Source organism: Nylanderia fulva, unplaced genomic scaffold (genome assembly GCF_048542155.1).
Source record: "Nylanderia fulva isolate GAGA-0341 unplaced genomic scaffold, ASM4854215v1 Scaffold17, whole genome shotgun sequence".
Classification (NCBI taxonomy): Eukaryota; Metazoa; Arthropoda; class Insecta; order Hymenoptera; family Formicidae; genus Nylanderia; species Nylanderia fulva.
In genome coordinates this window covers 3,385,466-3,408,691 of record NW_028189945.1, presented here as the reverse complement: position 1 = coordinate 3,408,691, position 23,226 = coordinate 3,385,466, and the positions used below count along the sequence as shown (strand labels likewise).

The 23,226-nt window shown below is 26.9% G+C and overlaps 3 protein-coding genes across 10 annotated transcripts in view; all 3 read left to right on the top strand.

Moving 5' to 3' along the window:
* The window catches only part of LOC114938133 (uncharacterized), a 175,474-nt gene extending 170,708 nt beyond the window's left edge, over window positions 1-4,766 (top strand). Inside the window, 2 exon segments of the mRNA XM_029311903.2 lie at window positions 1,459-1,699; window positions 2,431-4,766. Coding sequence (XP_029167736.2) covers window positions 1,459-1,699; window positions 2,431-2,678 — 489 coding nt within the window. The 3' untranslated portion in view covers window positions 2,679-4,766.
* A 1,523-nt stretch (window positions 4,767-6,289) lies between these two features.
* Window positions 6,290-16,797, top strand: LOC114938338 (uncharacterized). 8 transcript variants are annotated; one of them, XM_085481193.1, is made up of 10 exons: window positions 6,292-6,435; window positions 7,341-7,810; window positions 8,317-8,483; window positions 8,964-9,051; window positions 10,022-10,450; window positions 10,962-11,128; window positions 13,371-13,428; window positions 15,030-15,196; window positions 15,679-15,766; window positions 16,741-16,797. In XM_085481193.1, the coding sequence occupies exons 2-10, from the start codon at window positions 7,386-7,388 to the stop codon at window positions 16,742-16,744; spliced, it is 1,593 nt and encodes a 530-aa protein (XP_085337319.1). In that variant the 5' UTR covers window positions 6,292-6,435; window positions 7,341-7,385; the 3' UTR covers window positions 16,745-16,797. The 8 variants fall into 8 exon arrangements, with proteins under 8 accessions (XP_085337320.1, XP_029168074.2, XP_085337319.1 ...); XM_029312238.2 differs by having other exon boundaries at window positions 6,294-6,435; window positions 7,358-7,810; XM_029312244.2 differs by lacking the exon at window positions 16,741-16,797 and adding an exon at window positions 16,028-16,131 and having other exon boundaries at window positions 6,294-6,435; window positions 7,358-7,810.
* LOC114938339 (uncharacterized) lies at window positions 16,744-21,248 on the top strand. Its single transcript, XM_029312247.2, has 5 exons — window positions 16,744-17,169; window positions 17,688-17,854; window positions 18,337-18,424; window positions 19,305-19,748; window positions 20,250-21,248. The coding sequence occupies exons 1-5, from the start codon at window positions 16,745-16,747 to the stop codon at window positions 20,356-20,358; spliced, it is 1,233 nt and encodes a 410-aa protein (XP_029168080.2). The 5' UTR covers window position 16,744; the 3' UTR covers window positions 20,359-21,248.
* The last annotated feature ends 1,978 nt before the right edge of the window (window positions 21,249-23,226 follow it).

Sequence of the window (23,226 nt, the reverse complement as noted above, 5' to 3'; positions counted from 1 at the left end):
AATTCCTATTAAAAAAATAATAAAGTTACTTAAATGATGCATTTAATACACACACACATATTTTTGTTTATATGTAGATAATTTATAAATTATATCTTCTTCTTGGTAATATAATACTCAATAAACTGCAACTCTTACAAATATATTTAGGAATGAGCAGCTGCACAGTAAACAGAAATTAACATAATGTTAATGGAATGTTTATCATGATATACCATAAGCACAACGATGTTTTCCGGTATTCTATCAATGTTTTGCGTATACAGTCGAAACGAAAGTTGTGTATTCAACCGATATTAATTTATTTCGCTCAACCGTGCATCGTCAGTTAAAACGAAAGATCTGAATGCGTGAATAAAATAAATATTTATTTTTAAATTCTCGTTTAGAACAACTCATCGGTTTTCGTATAACAAAGAGGAAGAGAGAAATTTGCATGGAATCTGCGAAATCTACGCGTATTCTAAGGATGTCATTTTAAGAAGAATATATCTGAGTAACAGCGATTAGAGGAATAAAGAGCCAAACTTCTCTCGTAAGCGCTCGATCAGATGTCAAATTAGTAGTTTCCGTTGTATAATAGCTTCTAGAAAACAAAAATTAGTCTCTCGGGTTTTAATAGACAATTACACACAGATGCGCGAACTAAATGATAGTGCGCGCACCAGCTGCGGATGTGATGTGCGTGGATGTATTCTAGATGCGCCTCTGCATTCAAATTGAATGCGGCAGGCGCAGCTGATGCAGCCCCGATGTTTCGTAACATCGCGTTTGCATCATTCAGTCGTTGTAATAATTATTATTTAGATCTTCGCGTAGCTCCTTCGTTGACTTGCTGTTTAGAGAATTTCGTCCGTGCACGGGAGAGATAATAGTTAATTAAAATATAATTAATAATGATGATGGTTGTGCACAATCATGGCACAAAATGTACAAATACTACAATATACGATTAAATTACGAAGCACCCGAACGATTTTGCATCTTGAATTATTTCTTATATTCAACGACTAAGCAAACGCAGATGTGTCTCGCAGCTGTTTGACATACGAGACCACCTGTCAATGAAATTTATATTCTCGTTTGTTTATTCTTCTCAGAAATTCTGATTGATTTTTAGGTAGTATTTGCATACATGTGTACATCGACGGAGTGACATCGCTAGATTTATGATTTATTTATTAGGTTCATCAACGAGAATACCTGGCTTCGTGTCGCTGAAATAATATTTGCAGACACTGCTAGTTTCTTTTACGAATCCTTGTTTCGTCGCGCACGAGCTCGGACTCAAGGCTGAGCTTTTTCTTCAAACGACTCGTCGTGTCGAAGTATCGAGTACTCGTAATATCGCGCTGTAATTTCACGTCAGACTTTAAGTAATCGCGATCCCGTAATGGAACACGCATCTCTCGAGCTTCGCAGTCGTTTATCGGCAACTTTGTTCTTTCTGTTGTACAGATCATCCATCGCGACCTCGCCGCCCGAAATGTCCTCGTGGATCACAACAAGCTGTGCAAGATCGCCGACTTCGGCATGTCGAGGTTCGCCAACGAGGACGGCGAGGTGATCGAGACCAGACACGGGAGGAACGCATTGCCGATTCGATGGATGGCTCCCGAATCCTTGATCTACTCCCTTTTCACGACGAAGACCGACGTCTGGAGCTTCGGGATTCTGATGTGGGAGATCGTCACTCTAGGTATAACTAGTCTGTTTGATTTTCGAGTACGGTAGCTTGTTGCCGGAATAAATATTATTCATATATTATAGACGTTCGAGAGTCTGTTTTGTTGTCTTTCATTGTTGTTTGATATGCAAATAAGGATACACCTTCGCGAACATGTTTATGCTAATGCCGTGTATGCAAAATGTTTCAAAACAGGTGCTAAGCACAATATAGCCGAGACATTTTTAATAATTATAGAATTGTCTTTTCATCATTCCACTTATTAAATATTATTGTGCATTGAAAAAAAATTTATTGAATTCGAATAAATATTTATTTCAATGCTGCTTAATAAATCATTAATATGAAACTAATCATATCGATTTGAAAAATATTTATTTGTTTCAAATAAATGATTGATTAGACAGTATTGAAATAAATATTAATTTAATAATTTTTTTCAGTGTATATATTTATTTGACTTTCTATAATTGACACATTAAAAAACGTGTGTGATATAATATTATTACAAAATATTATTGTACATTTTTACATTTTAATTGCGCAATCTTTTATTGATATGGCAATTAAGAATTTGACATGTGCAATAATATCATGTATTATCTATAGACCACTTTGTATCTTGTTGGAGCACTGTACGCCTAATCGATGAACCGATACGGTAACTTCCTATCGCGGATATTATCCACTATCGTGCCAATATCCCGGCGTAATGATCTCACCATCTTGCACTCTCTCTTCAGGTTCAACACCGTACCCGGATATGACGGCGCGGGAAGTCATGCGGAACGTGCACAACGGTTATCGTCTGGAGAGGCCTTCGCACTGTCGAAGCGAGCTCTTCAGGGTGATATCCCGATGTTGGCACGCCGATCCTGACCGCAGGCCGGAATTCCAGACCCTACGCAGGGATCTCGCTCAGCTACTGGAGGACAACATGAATGGACACTACGTGGACCTCGAGAGTTTCGCTTCCGAGTGCACTGACTGAGAGAAAAGAGGAAGAAGAGGAAGAGAGCGGAAAAAACCGGACACGTCGGATTATTTTAAACCGCATTGGGAGATCAGAAGATAGATCAGAAGATTTGTTTGACCAAAGTCAATCTTCGAAAGCCACTTTCCTTTGTGGGAAATAGAATAAAACTGAGATTATTTTTAGATAAAAAATCGAATTTTCGAGAAATATGAAATGTCTTACATTTAATTGTTTTTGACTTTTAAAATTTGCCAAAATATTTTATATGAAATGTATTCGTATATTCGACACATGAAATAAGCGAAATACGTATGGAAAAAATTTTCTACTTGCCAGTTGAGGAATGAGGATAAAATATCAGTTAAATTGAAATGATTCGATATACGTGTAAGAATGACATTCCGTCCACAAATTTCGTCCAATGTGTTTTGCACGATCCTCGATGTAAAATATGATTACGCGATATGCGATATATTTTGTATTTAGACACGAATCTTTCTCGTTAGATGCTTCTACGATATGTTGAAGCATATGTATAATTAATTATGCGATTTTTCTCCGCTGAAGCACATGCAGGACGCAGAACGCAAAACAATGTAACACGCGTGATGCTGTGATAAATGACGAAAATTAAAAAAAAAATATATAAGAGATACTATAAAGCGCAACGGGAATTTATAAAGACCGATAAAGTGTGTAAGTATTTTATTTAGTATAGTATTGCATAAGTAGTACCCTTAATTAGTTACACGACGCGCCATTTGTCAGTTCTTCGACATATTTGCATCTTCTTAATTTATGAATGAAATGTGTTTTATTGAACGGAAATTAGTGCATACATATATATATATATATATTCGCACGAACTTGGAAGATTATGTTATTGCGTAATATTCAATATAAATTATTTTTCAAACTTATCATAGAGAAAAGAATCATAAAGAAAAGAATTGTAATGTTTTTTGTAAAATAAGCATATATTACTTTTTATATAAGTTTGCCTTGATACTTATTTATTATTTTGAATCATAATTACTCATTTAAATTGCAGAATTTTAGCAGAAGAATTTAGTCTTTAAACTTAATTCTCCTTATTACATTTTGAAAATACAACGAGATTCTGCGTCGTAACATTTGTATATATTGTATTCCTCGCGCTATTATATATAAATACAAGCATTATATATTCGCCGGAAATCAAAAAGGATGTCGAATCGCATCATACCGTTGTAACATTGTAACAATAATTATCACTATTAATCGTTGTTGAAGGTATATATATCTTATGTTTCCAATCGCGCCCGGCGCGTTTATTCTTAATCATTCTAGTCTTTCGCGACGCGTTCTGGGGCGACGATTGGTTATTGATTATATCGCACGCCATTATTTTTATTCTCCGCTTCGATGAACGGTGCGAATTCGCTCAAAAAAATTGCGATATCAGCGATATATTAAAAAAATTATATCATAGCCACACTTTCGAGAACCGATTAAAGCCCCACCACTGTCAGTTGATTATTTTATTAGGTATTTTTATCTTACTGTCTCTTTACTGCGATGTCGTTTCTACTCTTTGAAATGACTCGTCTGTCGTTATAACTCGAAACCATCGAGTATATTGCATTTCAGGCGTTATTCTCGCGAAAAAATAATTGCGACCGACAACTCTGTATGTAGACTCGATTGTATTAAGAATTTTTGTCAGTAAACGTTGTGAAAAAAATTTTAATTGTGTACATATTTCTGACTAACAACTTGTAAGTCAAATTTGTATGAGTATAAGCGTATAACGTATGTCGATGCGGTGTGATCTTTTAAAACATTATAAAGGCATAATATAAATCATCATACATGCATATAATACTTTCTGATGACTGATAGCCTTGGAAATTCGCTAAAAATGATGGCGTAAATTATGACGAAATTACTATCGTGCCTTGCGCACATGCACGTTAATTATCTCAGTGTAAAAGATTCGCGAGCATTCTCTACAATGTAGAATGTAATCTTGTTTGTTAATCTCACAACTTGAAACACAACTGTCGCAAGCCACATATTCATATCTATTTTTACTAAAAACGAAATAATCTTTCTGATTGTCACAAAGAGAGAAAGATGCTATATATACACTATATACATATATATTTATTATAATTTAATAGACATTTAGTATTTTTTCAAAGTAATAAATATTTTAGTAATAATTCAACAACTTATTCAATACTTACTGCTTCTTCTGAAATACAAAATATGTGTATGTTTTATATATAAGTGAGTAAATTTTATAATGTGAATAATACAAGAGTTCTCAAAAAAAGTGTTATAATATGGAAACGTTGGGATAAAAGAAAAGATCTCAGGATTTTCTCTCAGTTATCTCGGATTCGGCTTGGACGCGCGAGAAAAGCGCTTTTTTCTTTTTCAATTAAAAGACTGGCTATGCGCAGTTGCTTTCCGTCCTCGTAATTTATGAAATCGCGTATCCACGACATCGCAGATTTACTGCAATGAGAATATGGATTTATACGCGCGGCGAACGAGATAAAGGAGCGATATGCAAATACGTTCGTTGCATTTTATCAAAGTCTGCAAACTAAAAAGCAATGGACATTTACAGATGCCACTACACAACACTAAGGAAGAATCAAGGTAAAAAGGAATAAAATTCCCGATCGGAATACTTATTGAAATGGCAATCCCGATAAAAAGATTTAATAAAATTAATTGACATTTTGTCATAATAACTTAATTATACGAATATGATGGAAGTGATGCATTAGCGTTAAAAAAAGAGATTTAAACTCGCGAGGATTAGCCGGAAAATTTGGTTTTGCTTCAGAAATAGCAAACCCTTTGTAAGTCAGAGGTGCCTGATCTCCCCATCTTCCATTACAGTTACGCTAAACGAAACCAAAATCAAGGATAAATTACGAAGATTCCTCTTGTTTTTTGCTAAATCCTGCAAATATATGCAAAAAGCTACTGTTTTCTTAAGTTGATACATTAATTAGATGTATTAATTAATACGATGCAGGACATGCCAAGTTATTATATAAATATAAATTTATTATTGGTTTTGCAAAAACAATTTTTTAAACACATTGTGTTAATAATTGTATTAATAACATTTAAACAAATATTAGATTTTCGTCTTCATATAATAATTAGTGAACATGCTTGACTTGCATTGACTGTAATAAAAAGAATATATAAACTTAATTCAATTTCTATAAATAAAATACATAAGCATGACAAAATAAATAAATAACACAGTACATTTTTAATTTATTTAATACATATATAAGTTCCGATTATATAACATTTGATTAATATAAATCATATTATCATTGATTTTATTAACTCAATTGTTTACGCTAATCCTATTTTGACAGAAAGAATCTTTGCTGAATAAAAAATAATCTTCCAAAATAAGAAAGTTTTTAACATTTGCATCTATTATTGTAATATATGTGATTATAATATTTTTTTCTAATTGTTTTCTAAACTGTGAAATTATCGCGGCATTAGATTATTACACTATACATATAATCGTCAAAATTAAAAAACACGTTAGGCAGTTTTAATATCTGTGTATCAATATTTACATTTTTAGAACGAATCATACATCTTCCCGCGACCTTTCCTTTTCCTATTACCAATATTTCTTCACATATATATTTTTCGTTAACATAATTCTTCCTTTGTAAATTACAGTAGTGCACGATCTACAGAGCATAGATATCGTAACAGATATGTCAGATAGCGAGGAAAGGTAATGAGATTATGTTTATGAGATTATCAATCAATTATACCATCTCCGTCGTGCATTTAAATCGGCTGATTAAATTTAAAAATTGTCAACTTAAAACTGATCAATTTTATCTACTTTTAACTAAAATATCTGTACTTTGCTGTTGGAACTTCTTCAATTTAATCCGTCGATTAAAATAATCGGAGATGGTGAAATTGGTTCATATCACATCGAAAAATAATAAGGCAACATATTTGTGATAATTTTTATCAAATCCATCGAATATAGAAAAAAAATATAATTGAATACCAAAAAAATGTACATAGCGATGACATAGTAAAATCAGGTACAACGAATAGAATCGTGATTTCAAATATTTAGGACGTCTTTATCACAAATATATTATAATATTTGAGTTAACTTAAATTTAGCTAATAATATATATATAAAAATGTACATAATAATTTAGTAGTTATAAAGTATAAATATATATACAAAGTAGGAAAAAAAGATTACATATTTCGAGATATATTATTGATCAAAATAAGAAAACAAGGTCTAATTAACTTGAGTTCTACAATTAATATCCTTGAAGATATTGGCTATCTTTCTATTTGTACTTATTGTTTTTTTATAATATAAATTTGCGTGCTATTATATTTAGGATATTTATAATTAATAATTTATGACAATCTTTAATAAGTATGAACAAATGTACAATTTAATTAATAAGATGTAGATATTCGTATTTGGATAATTTTTTTATGTTTTTACGAATATTGAAAATTTAAATTTAAATAAAAAAGAGAAAGTTTAAATAGATAATAAGATCTTATTAATATTATTATAATTTTGATTAAAAAATTAATAATTACACATTGTACACATTATTCAGCAAGCAAACATTACAATATTAATTATTTCAGCAATTTGTATTTTTTAGTTCAAACTGCTTAATAAATAATAAATGGATGTGGTATTATTTGACAAACGACATGGAAAATGCAATATGCAATATTTGTAATAACTTTTATAAATTATATCACATTAAATATATGATATTGCATACATTGAGTTCACATCGGAATTTTTGTAATCCCTTGAGAGAGGAATATCCCTATTCTATAACAGAAAATGGTGTAAAATGTGATCGTTGCTATTTGACTTGTTTGTTATCTTTGACGCCAACTCCTTGTATACAATATCACATAGAAGAAAAGCATAAACTTAACAAAGATATAGCTAATGAACTCAAAAATTGGGTAAATCAGCAACTTGATATAATTGAGAAATGTGAGACTTGCGAACAATTTGAAAAATTGGATATTTTCAATTTAATGGTACATTTATTCGAAGTTCATGATGTCACTGTACCTCCAAAATTTATACCAAAAGGGTAAGAAGAATTTCCGATAGATTAATTATATTGTTTTTTATCATTTATACGTACATGTATGTACATATGAATAGAATTGTTTATAATATATATAAGAAAATAAAATTCAAATTTTTAGAATGTGTTTATCACATATATTTATATTCACGTCAATTTATATCTTAGTTAATATTACATTGAAATATACGTTCGGCCAGGTTTGCTCTGTTTTATTTCTTGTAATCGGTAATTTGTAATAATTAATGAAATTAAGTATTTAATTTAGTATAAATTGGGAATAAGTATGAAATTAGATAACCGGACAAGAATTGTTGTATTTGAAATATATTTATATATGATGAATTTATATGAGACTATTTTTAGTTTACAACGAGAAATGTTTATATAATAAAAGCGTTGAATTAATATAAATAGTTTGTATTCAATAATTATGCATTATGCACATAATTTAAGTAAGACTTTATAACACTGACTAATTCATAATATTGTACTGTTAATTATACCAGCACATTATCACCAAGATTATACAATCTTTTTCATCGTGATAGGAACACCGCAGATATTCCAACGTCTAGCAGCAATCAGCTGCCAACTTGTAACACTTTGAGAACTTACGTTGATAATTTTTGTTCCGATTTACATTCTGATAGCGCAGTGGAGTCTATTGAAGAAGGTAATAGAACTAATCTTAAGCGTAATTATTAACACTGCTTTTTCGATATATAATAAAGCGTTATAACTCAAACTTATAAATATATTGAGTATGTTGCGAACTCATAATTTTTTAAATTATTTACATATCATGCATCGACAGAGCGAAATATTTATTTTTTAAATAATTATTAAATATACAAGTTTATTAATATTTCGACCGTCAAAACGTAATGTTGGCAATAATTTGTACTGGCCAGTTAGGTCGAAATATTAATAACTTGTATGTTTTTACTCATCACTGGCGACTTCATTAAATTTATCGATATGTTTTAAATAATTTTTCAAATTTTTTTTTAGAATTATTTATTTATTGTACTTGATAGTTATTTTACACATAAAACATTTTACATATTTTTATAAACGAAAATTTATTTTGTTATTGATTAATTCAGTAATTGTTATCGTTATATACTTCTGTACAAATTATCAAATATTTTAGATGTTACAGGCAATCTTCCTGATATTGCACCATCAAGCAGCTTACTTTCTGCTGATACTGCTGAAGATCTGCCAAATGTCCAGGCTAGGTAACACCAGTTTATGAGATTATGGGCCGATTATATCATCTTTTTCGTGCATTTTAATCGGTTGATTAAATTTAAAAATTGCCAACTTAAAACTGATCAACTTTATCTACATTTAAAATAATCTGTGTTTTGCCGTTTGAAATTCTTAAATTGAATCGGTCGATTAAAATAATCGAAGATGGTGAATTGGCCTATATATCACATCGAGAAATAATAAGGCAACATATTTGTGATAATTTTTTTTAAATCCATAAAATATAGATAAATTATAATTGAAAATCTTGAAAAGGTACATAATGGTCACTTAGTAAAATGATGTACAACGAATAAAATCTTGATTTCAAATATTTAGGACGTCTTTATCACAAATATATTTTAATATTTAAGTTCACTTTTAAATATAGTCATAAAGTTAAGTATAAATATATATGCAAGGTGCGAGAAAAAAGTCACATATTTCGAGATAATATTATTGATCAAAACAAGAAAACAAAGTCTAATTAACATGAGTTCTACATTTAATATTTTTGAAGATATTGGCTATCTTTCTATATGTACTTATTTTTTTTTATAATATAAATTTGCGTGCTATTATATTTATTGTAGTATATTTATAATTGATAATTTATGACAATCTTTAATAAATATGAAAAAATGTACAATTTAATTAATAAAATGAAGATATTCGTATTTGGATAATTTTTTATGTTTTTACGAATATTGAAAATTTAAATTTAAATGAAGAAAAGAAAATTTAAATAGATAATAAGATCTTATTAATAATTATTGGTCGAGAGGAATCAAGTGGAGATTGTGGTTTTAAAAATTAAAAGAGCTGACTTAATAAGTATTCTTATTCTTATTAATAATACTATAGTTTTGATTGGGAAATTAATAATTATACATTGTACACATTATTTAGCAAACAAACGTTACAATATTAATTATTCCAGCAATTTGTATTTTTTAGTTGGATGTGGTATTATTTGAGAACCGATATGAAGAATGCAAAATGCAATATTTGTAATCATACTTATAAATTACATTACATTAAAACTATGATATTGCATACAGTGCGTTCACATCGGCAGTTTTGTGATCTTTCGAAAAAGGAATATCCTTATTCTATAACAGAAAATGGTGTAACTTGTGATCGTTGCACTGCGACTTGTATGCTATCTTTGGATACAACTGGTTATACACAACGTCACATAGAAGAGAAGCATAAACTTAACAAAGTTTTAGCTAATAAACTCAAAATCTGGGTAAATCAGCAACTTGATATAATTAAGAAATGTGAGGATTGCGAACAATTTGGGAAATTGGATATTTTTAATTTAATGGTACATTTATTCGAAGTCCATAATGTCACTGTACCTCCAAAATTTATACCAAAAAGGTAAGAAAAATTTCCGATAGATTAATTATATTGTTTTTTATCATTTATATACGTACATGTATGTACATATGAATAGAATTGTTTATAATATATATAAGAAAATAAAATTTAAATTTTTAGAATGTGTTTATCACATATATTTATATTTACGTAAATTTATATCTTAGTTAGTCATATTACATTGAAATATACGTTCGGCCAGGTTTGCTCTGTTTTATTTCTTGTAATCGGTAATTTGTAATAATTAATGAAATTAAGTATTTAATTTAGTATAAATTGGGAATAAGTATGAAATTAAATAACCGGACAAGAATTGTTGTATTTGAAATATATTTATACATGATAAATTTATATAAGAGTATTTTAAGTTTACAACGAGAAATGTTTATATAATAAAAGCGTTGAATTAATATAAATAGTTTGTATTCAATAATTATGCATTATGCACATAATTCAAGTAAGACTTTATAACACTGACGAATTCATAATATTGTACTGTTAATTATTCCAGCACATTATCACCAAGATTATACAATCTTTTTCATCGTGATAGGAACACCGCAGATATATCAACGTCTAGCAGCAATCAGCTGCCAACTTGTAACACTTTGAGAACTGACGTTGATAATTTATGTTCCGATTTAAATCCTGATAGCGCAGTGGAGTCTACTGAAGAAGGTAATAGGAATAATCTTAAGCGTAATTATTAACATTGCTTTTTCGATATAACATAAAGCGTTATAACTCAAACTTATAAATATATTGAGTATGTTGCGAACTCATAATTTTTTTAATTATTTACATATCATGCATCGGCAGAGCGAAATTTTTATTCTTTAAATAATTATTAAATATACAAGTTTATTAATATTTCGACCGTCAAAACGTAATGTTGGCAATAATTTGTACTGGCCAGTTAGGTCGAAATATTAATAATTTGTATGTTTTTACTCATCACTGGCGACTTCATTAAATTTATCGATATGTTTTAAATACTTTTTAAAATATTTTTTTTTAAATTATTTATTATTTGTACTTGATAGTTATTTTATACACAAAATGTTTTATATACTTATATAAACAAAAATTTATATTGGTATTGATTAACTCAGTAATTGTTATTGTTATAATTATGTGACAATAATCAAATATTTCAATTGCTAATGTTCTTGAAGATATTGCACCCGCTGATAGTGACTAAATTGATTTGATTTTTAACAGCGAAGTAAATCAGTTATTTGAATGTAGTGGAGAAAAGAGTCTTTTAATGTAATCTAATAATTATATATTTACATTGTTTTTTTAATATAACATAAAGCGAAATAGTACGAAATTATAATGACTATTTTGCGAACATAATGTATGCTAATTAACCACTTATCAGGCAACCGTTTTAAATTATTTATATTTATAATATTTTTGCTTTTGTTATAAGACATTGTCCATTATAAAACAGATTTATTAGTGATTCTGTAAAATTAGTACTTTAAAAGTATTGTTAACAAAGATATTTTATTTAAGCAAATATAATATTTTTGTGTTTGTTTTCAACGCGGCGCTTAATACGTGCTTGTTTTTAAATTATTTATAATAAAGATAATGTATTATATAATTTTTATTTTACATGATCATTCGGTTTAATAAATTATTTGAAATACATGGTACTATTTTTTTCATTTTTTTAACATAATATAATCGATAATAGTAACAAATTTCTATAAGATTATATATGTAAAACTAGCGAAAATTTAAATTGCACTAACTTTTAAATGAGTTAATGAATTAAATAAGTGCCAAATTTTTTAACATAGTTTTAATATTAAAATAAAAATAATGTATATATATTTTTATAAATTTTGTACCATTTTTAGATGTCTGTCATAAATCCTTAATTAGAGATTCCCTTTTTTTTAAATTTTATTTTATATATAACATCAAAATTATATATTGTTTATTGCATCAATTAATTAAAGACATTTTATAAAACAAATAATATATTTTATTAATACGGAAAATTCTATTTTGAAGAGTTATTCTTTATTTTGCAATAAATAGAGATGATAAAGAGGATTCTTGAAAGAAGAAAACAATTCAAAAATAATGGTTTAAAGAATAGTAGATTTCTTCTTGTTTTTTTGCTAAATTTTGCAAATATATGCTAAAAGCTACTGTTTTCTTAAGTTGATACATTAATTAGATGTATTAATTAATACGATGCAGGATTAATACATGCCAAGTTATTATATAAATATAAATTTATTATTGGTTTTGCAATAACAATTTTTTAAACACACTGTGTTAATAATTGTATTAATAACATTTAAACAAATATTAGATTTTCGTCTTCATATAATAATTAGTGAACATGCTTGACTTGCATTGACTATAATAAAAGTAATATATAAAATTAATTCAATTTCTATAAATATATTACATAAACATGACATAAAATAAATGAAAGAGTACATTTTTAATTTATTTAATACACATACAAGTTCTGATTATATAATATTTCATTAATATAAACCGCGTATTATATATCGTTGATTTTATTAACTCAATTATTTACGCGTTAATCATATTTTGACAAGAAGAATTTTTGTTGAATAAAAAATAGTCTTCAAACATTGGATAGTTTCTAACATTTGCATCTATTGTACAATAATATGCCTATGTGATTATAATATTTTTTTCTAATCGTTTTTTAAACTGTGTGAAACTATCGGCACTCTAGATTATTACACTATACATATAATCGTCAAAATTAAAAAACACGTTAGGCAGTTTTAATATCTGTGTATCAATATTTACATTTTTAGAACGAATCATACATCTTCCCGCGACCTTTCCTTTTCCTATTACCAATATTTCTTCACATATATATTTTTCGTTAAAATAATTCTTCCTTTGTAAATTACAGTAGTGCACGATCTACAGAGCATAGATATCGTAGCAGATATGTCAGATAGCGAGGAAAGGTAATGAGATTATGTTTATGAGATTATCAATCAATTATACCATCTCCGTCGTGCATTTTAATCGGCTGATTAAATTTAAAAATTGTCAACTTAAAACTGATCAATTTTATCTACTTTTAACTAAAATATCTGTACTTTGCTGTTGGAACTTCTTCAATTTAATCCGTCGATTAAAATAATCGGAGATGGTGAAATTGGTTCATATCACATCGAAAAATAATAAAGCAACATATTTGTGATAATTTTTATCAAATCCATCGAATATAGAAAAAAAATATAATTGAATACCAAAAAAATGTACATACCGATGACATAGTAAAATCAGGTACAACGAATAGAATCGTGATTTCAAATATTTAGGACGTCTTTATCACAAATATATTATAATATTTGAGTTAACTTAAATTTAGCTAATAATATATACATAAAAATGTACATAATAATTTAGTAGTTATAAAGTATAAATATATATACAAAGTAGGAAAAAAGGATCACATATTTCGAGATATATTATTGATCAAAATAAGAAAACAAGGTCTAATTAACTTGAGTTCTACAATTAATATCCTTGAAGATATTGGCTATCTTTCTATTTGTACTTATTGTTTTTTTATAATATAAATTTGCGTGCTATTATATTTAGGATATTTATAATTAATAATTTATGACAATCTTTAATAAGTATGAACAAATGTACAATTTAATTAATAAGATGTAGATATTCGTATTTGCATAATTTTTTGTGTTTTTACGAATATTGAAAATTTAAATTTAAATAAAAAAGAGAAAGTTTAAATAGATAATAAGATCTTATTAATAATACTATAGTTTTGATTAAGAAATTAATAATTATACATTGTACACATTATTCAGCAAGCAAACGTTACAATATTAATTATTCCAGCAATTTGTATTTTTTAGTTTAAATTGCTTAATAAATTATAAATGGATGTGTTACTACTTGAGAAACGATATGGAGAATGCAATATGCAATATTTGTAATAAAACTTATAAATTATTTCACATTCAATATATGATATCGCATACATTGCGTTCACATCGGAATTTTTGTAATCCCTTGAGAGAGGAATATCCTTATTCTATAACAGAAAATGGTGTAAAATGTGATCGTTGCTCTATGACTTGTATGTTATCTTTGACGCCAACTACTTGTATACAATATCACATAGAAGAGAAGCATAAACTTAGCACATATATTTATATTCACGTCAATTTATCTTAGTTAATTTAATATTACATTGAAATATACGTTCGCGCGCGCGCGCGACCAGATTTGTTCTGTTTTATTTCTTGTAATCGGTAATTTGTAATAATTAATGAAATTAAGTATTTAATTTAGTATAAATTGGGAATAAGTATGAAATTAGATAACCGGACAAGAATTGTTGTATTTGAAATATATTTATATATGATGAATTTATATGAGACTATTTTAAGTTTACAACGAGAAATGTTTATATAATAAAAGCGTTGAATTAATATAAATAGTTTGTATTCAATAATTATGCATTATGCACATAATTTAAGTAAGACTTTATAACACTGACTAATTCATAATATTGTACTGTTAATTATACCAGCACATTATCACCAAGATTATACAATCTTTTTCATCGTGATAGGAACACCGCAGATATTCCAACGTCTAGCAGCAATCAGCTGCCAACTTGTAACACTTTGAGAACTGACGTTGATAATTTATGTTCCGATTTAAATCCTGATAGCGCAGTAGAGTCTACTGAAGAAGGTAATAGGACTAATCTTAAGCGTAATTATTAACATTGCTTTTTCGATATAACATAAAGCGTTATAACTCAAACTTATAAATATATTGAGTATGTTGCGATCTCATAATTTTTTTAATTACTTACATATCATGCATCGACAGAGCGAAATATTTATTTTTTAAATAATTATTAAATGATTACAAGTTTATTAATATTTCGACCGTCAAAACGTAATGTTGGCAATAATTTGTACTGGCCAGTTAGGTCGAAATATTAATAACTTGTATGTTTTTACTCATCACTGACGACTTCATTAAATTTATCGATATGTTTTAAATAATTTTTCAAATTTTTTTTTAGAATTATTTATTTATTGTACTTGATAGTTATTTTACACATAAAACATTTTACATATTTTTATAAACGAGAATTTATTTTGTTATTGATTAATACAGTAATTGTTATCGTTATATACTTCTGTACAAATTATCAAATATTTTAGATGTTACAGGCAATCTTCCTGATATTGCACCATCAAGCAGCTTACTTTCTGCTGATACTGCTGAAGATCTGCCAAATGTCCAGGCTAGGTAACACCAGTTTATGAGATTATGGGCCGATTATATCATCTCTTTCGTGCATTTTAATCGGTTGATTAAATTTAAAAATTGCCAACTTAAAACTGATCAAGTTTATCTACATTTAAAATAATCTGTGTTTTGCCTTTTGAAATTCTTAAATTGAATCGGTCGATTAAAATAATCGAAGATGGTGAATTGGCCTACATATCACATTGAGAAATAATAAGGCAACATATTTGTGATAATTTTTTTTAAATCCATAAAATATAGATAAATTATAATTGAAAACCTTGAAAAGGTACATAATGGTCACTTAGTAAAATGATGTACAACGAATAAAATCGTGATTTCAAATATTTAGGACGTCTTTATCACAAATATATTATAATATTTAAGTTAACTTTTAAATATAGTCATAAAGTTAAGTATAAATATATATGCAAGGTGCGAGAAAAAAGTCACATATTTCGAGATAATAAATATTATTGATCAAAACAAGAAAACAAAGTCTAATTAACATGAGTTCTACATTTAATATTTTTGAAGATATTGGCTATCTTTCTACAATATATGTACTTATTTTTTTTATAATACAAATTTGCGTGCTATTATATTTAGTATATTTATAATTGATAATTTATGACAATCTTTAATAAATATGAAAAAATGTACAATTTAATTAATAAAATGAAGATATTCGTATTTGGATAATTTTTTATGTTTTTACGAATATTGAAAATTTAAATTTAAATGAAGAAAAGAAAATTTAAATAGATAATAAGATCTTATTAATAATTATTGGTCGAGAGGAATCAAGTGGAGATTGTGGTTTTAAAAATTAAAAGAGCTGACTTAATAAGTATTCTTATTCTTATTAATAATACTATAGTTTTGATTGGGAAATTAATAATTATACATTGTACACATTATTCAGCAAACAAACGTTACAATATTAATTAATTCCAGCAATTTGTATTTTTTAGTTGAATGTGGTATTATTTAAGAACCGATATGAAGAATGCAATATGCAATATTTGTAATAACTTTTATAAATTATATCACATTAAATATATGATATCGCATACATTGAGTTCACATCGGAATTTTTGTAATCCTTTGAGAGAGGAATATCCCTATTCTATAACAGAAAATGGTGTAAAATGTGATCGTTGCTCTGCGACTTGTATGCTATCTTTGGAGATAACTGGTTATACACAACGTCACATAGAAGAGAAGCATAAACTTAACAAAGTTTTAGCTAATAAACTCAAAATCTGGGTAAATAAGCAACTTGATATAATTAAGAAATGTGAGACTTGCGAACAATTTGAGAAATTGGATATTTTCAATTTAATGGTACATTTATTCGAAGTTCATGATGTCACTGTACCTCCAAAATTTATACCAAAAGGGTAAGAAGAATTTTCGATATATTAATTATATTGTTTTTTTATCATTTATACGTACATGTATGTACATATGGATAGAATTGTTTATAATATATATAAGAAAATAAAGTTCAAATTTTTAGAATGTGTTTATCACATATATTTATATTCACGTCAATTTATCTTATTGTTAGTTAGTTCAATATTACATTGAAATATACGTTCGACCAGATTTGCTCTGTTTTATTTTTTGTAATCGGTAATTTGTAATAATTAATGAAATTAAGTATTTAATTTAGTATAAATTGGGAGTAAGTATGAAATTAAATAACCGGACAAGAATTGTTGTATTTGAAATATATTTATATATGATGATTTTATATGAGAGTATTTTAAGTTTACAACGAGAAATGTTTATATAATAAAAGCGTTGAATTAATATAAATAGTTTGTATTCAATAATTATGCATTATGCACATAATTCAAGTAAGATACTTGATAACACTGACTAATTCATAATATTGTACTGTTAATTATTCCAGCACATTATCACCAAGATTATACTATCTTTTTCATCGTAATAGGAACACCACAGATATTCCAACGTCTAGCAGCAATCAGCTGCCAACTTGTAACACTTTGAGAACTTACGTTGATAATTTATGTTCCGATTTAAATCCTGATAGGGCAGTGGAGTCTACTAAAAAAGGTAATAGGACTAATCTTAAGCGTAATTATTAACACTGCTTTTTCGATATAACATAAAGCGTTATAACTCAAACTTATAAATATATTGAGTATGTTGCGAACTCATAATTTTTTTAATTATTTACATATCATGCATCGACAGAGCGAAATATTTATTCTTTAAATAATTATTAAATATACAAGTTTATTTATATTTCGACCGTCAAAACGTAATGTTGGCAATAATTTATACTGGCTAGTTAGGTCGAAATATTAATAACTTGTATGGTTTTACTCATCACTGACGACTTCATTAAATTTATCGATATGTTTTAAATACTTTTTAAAAAATATTTGTTTAAAATTATTTATTATTTATATTTGATAGTTATTTTACACATAAAACATTTTACATATTCATATAAACAAGAATTTATTTTGTTATTGATTAATTCAGTAATTGTTATCGTTATATACTTCTGTACAAATTATCAAATATTTTAGATGTTACAGGCAATCTTCTTGATATTGCACCATCAAGCAGCTTACCTTCTGCTGATACTGCTGAAGATATGTCAGATGTCCAGGCTAGGTAACACCAGTTTATGAGATTATGGGCCAATTATATCATCTCTGTCGTGCATTTTAATCGGTTGATTAAATTTAAAAATTGCCAACTTAAAACTGATCAACTTTATCTACATTTAAAATAATCTGTGTTTTGCCTTTTGAAATCCTTAAATTGAATCGGTCAATTAAAATAATCGAAGATGGTGAATTGGCCTACATATCACATTGAGAAATAATAAGGCAACATTATTGTGATAATTTTTTTTAAATCCATAAAATATAGAAAAATTATAATTGAAAATCTTGAAAAGGTACATAATGGTCACTTAGTAAAATCATTGTACAACGAATAAAATCATGATTTCAAATATATAAAACGTCTTTATCACAAATATATTATAATATTTAAGTTAACTTTTAAATATAGTCATAAAGTTAAGTATAAATATATATGCAAGGTGCGAGAAAAAAGTCACATATTTCGAGATAATATTATTACAAGAAAACAAAGTCTAATTAACTTGAGTTCTACAATTAATATCCTTGAAGATATTGGCTATCTGTCTATTTGTACTTATTGTTTTTTTATAATATAAATTTGCGTGCTATTATATTTAGGATATTTCTAATTAATAATTTATGACAATCTCTAATAGAATGAACAAATGTACAATTTAATTAATAAGATGTAGATATTCGTATTTGGATAATTTTTTGTTTTTAAGAATATTGAAAATTTAAATTTAAATGAAGAAGTTAAAGTTTAAATAGATAATAAGATATTATTAATAATATTATTAGTTTTAATTTGTTATTAATAATTATACATTGTACACATTAATCAACAAGCAAACATTACAATATTAATTATTCCAGCAATTTTTATTTTTTATTTTATACAGTTTAATGAATTATAAATGGATGTGGTATTATATGAGAAACGATATGAAAAATGCAATATGCAATATTTGTAATGAATCTAATAAATTATATCACATTCAAACTATGATATTGCATACATTGAGTTTACATCGGCAGTTTTGTGATCTTTCGAAAGAGGAATATCCTTATTCTATAACAGAAAATTGTGTAAAATGTGATCGATGCTCTATGACTTGTATGCTATCTTTGACGCCAACTCTTTCTATACAACGTCACATAGAAGAGATGCATATTCTTAACAAAGATATCGCTAATGAACTCAAAATCTGGGTAAATAAGCAACTTGATATAATTAAGAAATGTGAGACTTGCGAACAATTTGAGAAATTGGATATTTTCAATTTAATGGTACATTTATGCGAAGTTCATGATGTCGCTGTACCTTTAAAATATATACCAAAAGGGTAAGAAGAATTTTCGATATATTAATTATATTGTTTTTTTATCATTTATACGTACATGTATGTACATATGGATAGAATTGTTTATAATATATATAAGAAAATAAAGTTCAAATTTTTAGAATGTGTTTATCACATATATTTATATTCACGTCAATTTATATCTTAGTTAGTTAATATTACATTGAAATATACGTTCGGCCAGATTTGCTCCGTTTATTTCTTGTAATCGGTAATTTGTAATAATTTATGTTAATTTAGTATAAATTGGGTATAAGTATATGAAATTAAATAAGCGGACAAGAATTGTTGTATATAAAATATATTCATATATGTTTAATTTATATGAGAGTATTTTAAGTTTACAGCCAGAAATGTTTATATAATAAAAGCGTTGAATTAATATAAATAGTTTGTATTCAATAATAATACATTATGCACACGATTCAAGCAAGACTTTATAACATTGACTAATTCATAATATTGTATTGTTAATTATTTCAGCATGTTATCAACCAGATTATTCAATCTTTTTTTTGGTGCTGGAGACATTGTAGATATTTCAACGTCAAGCAGCAATCAGCAGCCAACTTGTAGTACTTCGAGAACTTAGCTGACGTTGAGAATTTTGGTTCCGATTAAAGTTCTGATAGTGGAGTCTACTAAAAAAGATAAATGTTCTCTTCTTTAACTATTTATATTGGTTTTTTTATGTAACCTGAAGCGATACAAAAACAAAATTATAAATATATATATCAACTGTGTTGTAAACTCATAATTTTTTAATTATTTATATATCAAGCATCGATAGAGCAAAATTTTTTTCATTTTTTAAATATTTTTAAAATACTTTTCAAAAATAGTCTTTTAAAATTATTTATTCTTTGTACTCGATAGTTATTTTATTCATAAAACATTTTATATACTCATATAAACAAGTATTTATATTGCTATTGATTAATTCAGTAATTGTTATTGTTATAATTCTGTGAAAATTATCAAATATTTAAGATGATATTGATAATCCTATTCTTGAAAATATTACACATTCTGTTGATAGTGAGAAAATTGATTTGATTTATAACAGCGAAGTGGATAAATTATCTGGATATATAGTGGAGAAAAGAATCATTCAATGTCATCTAATGAATAATTATATTTACACTGCTTTTTTAATGTAACATAAAACGAAATAGTACGAAATTATAATAATGCCTGTTTTGCGAACATATTATTTGTTAATTAACCACTTATCGGGCAGCTATTTTAAATTATTTATATTTGTAATACTTTTGCTTTTGTTATAAGACATTGTTCATTATAAAACATAAATTTATTATTGATTCTGTAAAATTAGTACTTTAAAAGTATTGTTAACAAAGATATTTTATTTAAGCAAATATAATATTTTTGTGTTTGTTTCCAACGCGTCGCTTAATACGTGCTTGTTTTTAAATTATTTATAATAAAGATAATGTATTATATAATTTTATATTTTACGTGATCAACACATTCGGTTTAATAAATTGATTGAAATACATTCTACCATTTTTTCCATCTTTTTAACGTAATATAATCGATAATAGTAATGAATTTCTATAAGATTATATATGTAAAATTAGCGGAAATTTAAATTGCACTAACTTTTAAATGAGTTAGTGAATTAAATAAGCCAAATTTTTTAACATAGTTTTAATATTAAAATAAAAATGATCTATATAATTTTGTACCATTTTTAGAATGTCTCTCATAAATCTTTAATTAGAGATTTTTCTCTTTTTTAAATTTAATTTTATATATAACATCGAAATTATATATCGTCTATTGCATCAATTAATTAAAGGCATTTTATAAAACAAATAATATATTTCCTTAATACAGAAAATTCTATTTTGAAGAGTTATTCTTTATTTTGCAATAGATAGGGATGATAAACATGCAGGATTCTTGAGTGAAGAAAATTCAAAAATATTGATTTAAAGAATATTGTATATTTGTGGATTAAGTGTTGCATTTTGAATATTGACTGAAAAAAAATTATATGCGTGTTAAGTTTAAGTGTAGTCAGTACTTAATGTAACGTAACATGTTACGGAAAAGCTTGTACGGTGGTATCAAAGGCTCATTGTTTTTTCTTGACGATTTCATACAATTAACGTCGACTGATGATGATGTCCTTTAAATGGAGGAACTAATCATTGTACTTTTGAAAGTACAATTATATACGAAACTTACATTTACATCGATCAACTTGGATTTAAACAATGGATATTGTAGAAACATATGATTATTAATTACAATTATTTGTACTCTCTTTTTATGTTTTATACTTAACATGGCATCATGATAATATTATTTAAGGATCTGCATTCTTCGTTTTAATCACTTATACTTAAAAGAAAATTTATTAAGCGAAAAGTGAGAGTCTCGTAAAGTTCTTGGAAGTTTAGTAAAAGAAAAGTGAGATCTTTATTGAAAAGGGAAACAATTATAGCATCCTATATATAGTGTTTTATTTATCACATATTTATATTTTTTTAATTTTTTTACATGTCTCTATTTATGTTACTACTTCTCATATACATATACTATTATTTATCTGAATATATTTACATTTTGCTAATATTAACTTTCTCTATTTCTCTGATCCGTGATTCTTTACAATTGTCTGGAACAATAATAAATCATTTCTCGGAGATCACGCTCAATTTCACAGAGGTCATGACATATGCACGCGATGACAGCAAAAATGCTAACGTTCGGGTATCTTTAGCGGAAGACTTTCGCCGCAGAATCTTCTCAGACCTTCAGTAGTAATCCTCATGTATGCGCTCCTTTCTAATCTATATAAGTTAAGAATCGAAGCGCAAATCAAAGGAAGATCCAAGAGAACTCGCGTTCCACTTTCATTCATAACGCCGCCCAACATCCTCCCCACCTTTTCATCTTACTTCTTATTATTCTTTTTTTACTCAAAGATGTCTATCTCATCGTAGTCTTTTAGAAATCGAGCGTCAAGAAAGCCATACATAGTTCCTCCATGCGTGCTTATTCATAGTTTCTTCCTTTTTCACTACAAATCATTAGAATATTAAGAGATTCGGAAGCGATATTGAATTACGAAGATGGACGCGCGCGCATTTATTATTTATCTTTTTATTTTATTTAAAATTCTTGAAAGTGTCATGTCAAAAAGTAACTCAAAAGTTTTAAAAATTGAGGGACAACGCGGTTAAATCCCTTTTTTTAGATAAAATATATAACTTATTTTTAATGTTTAAAATTATCTAAATTTTAAATATATAGATTAAATATATCATAAAATTATATATATTATATAATAAGATTAAATATACAATGAGATTAAATATGTAATGAGATTAAATGTATAATGAGATTAAAAATACATAATAAAATTGTATATTTTTTATGTATTTTATTACTAACAATTTCCGCTTAATGTTTTATAGGACGATTATTC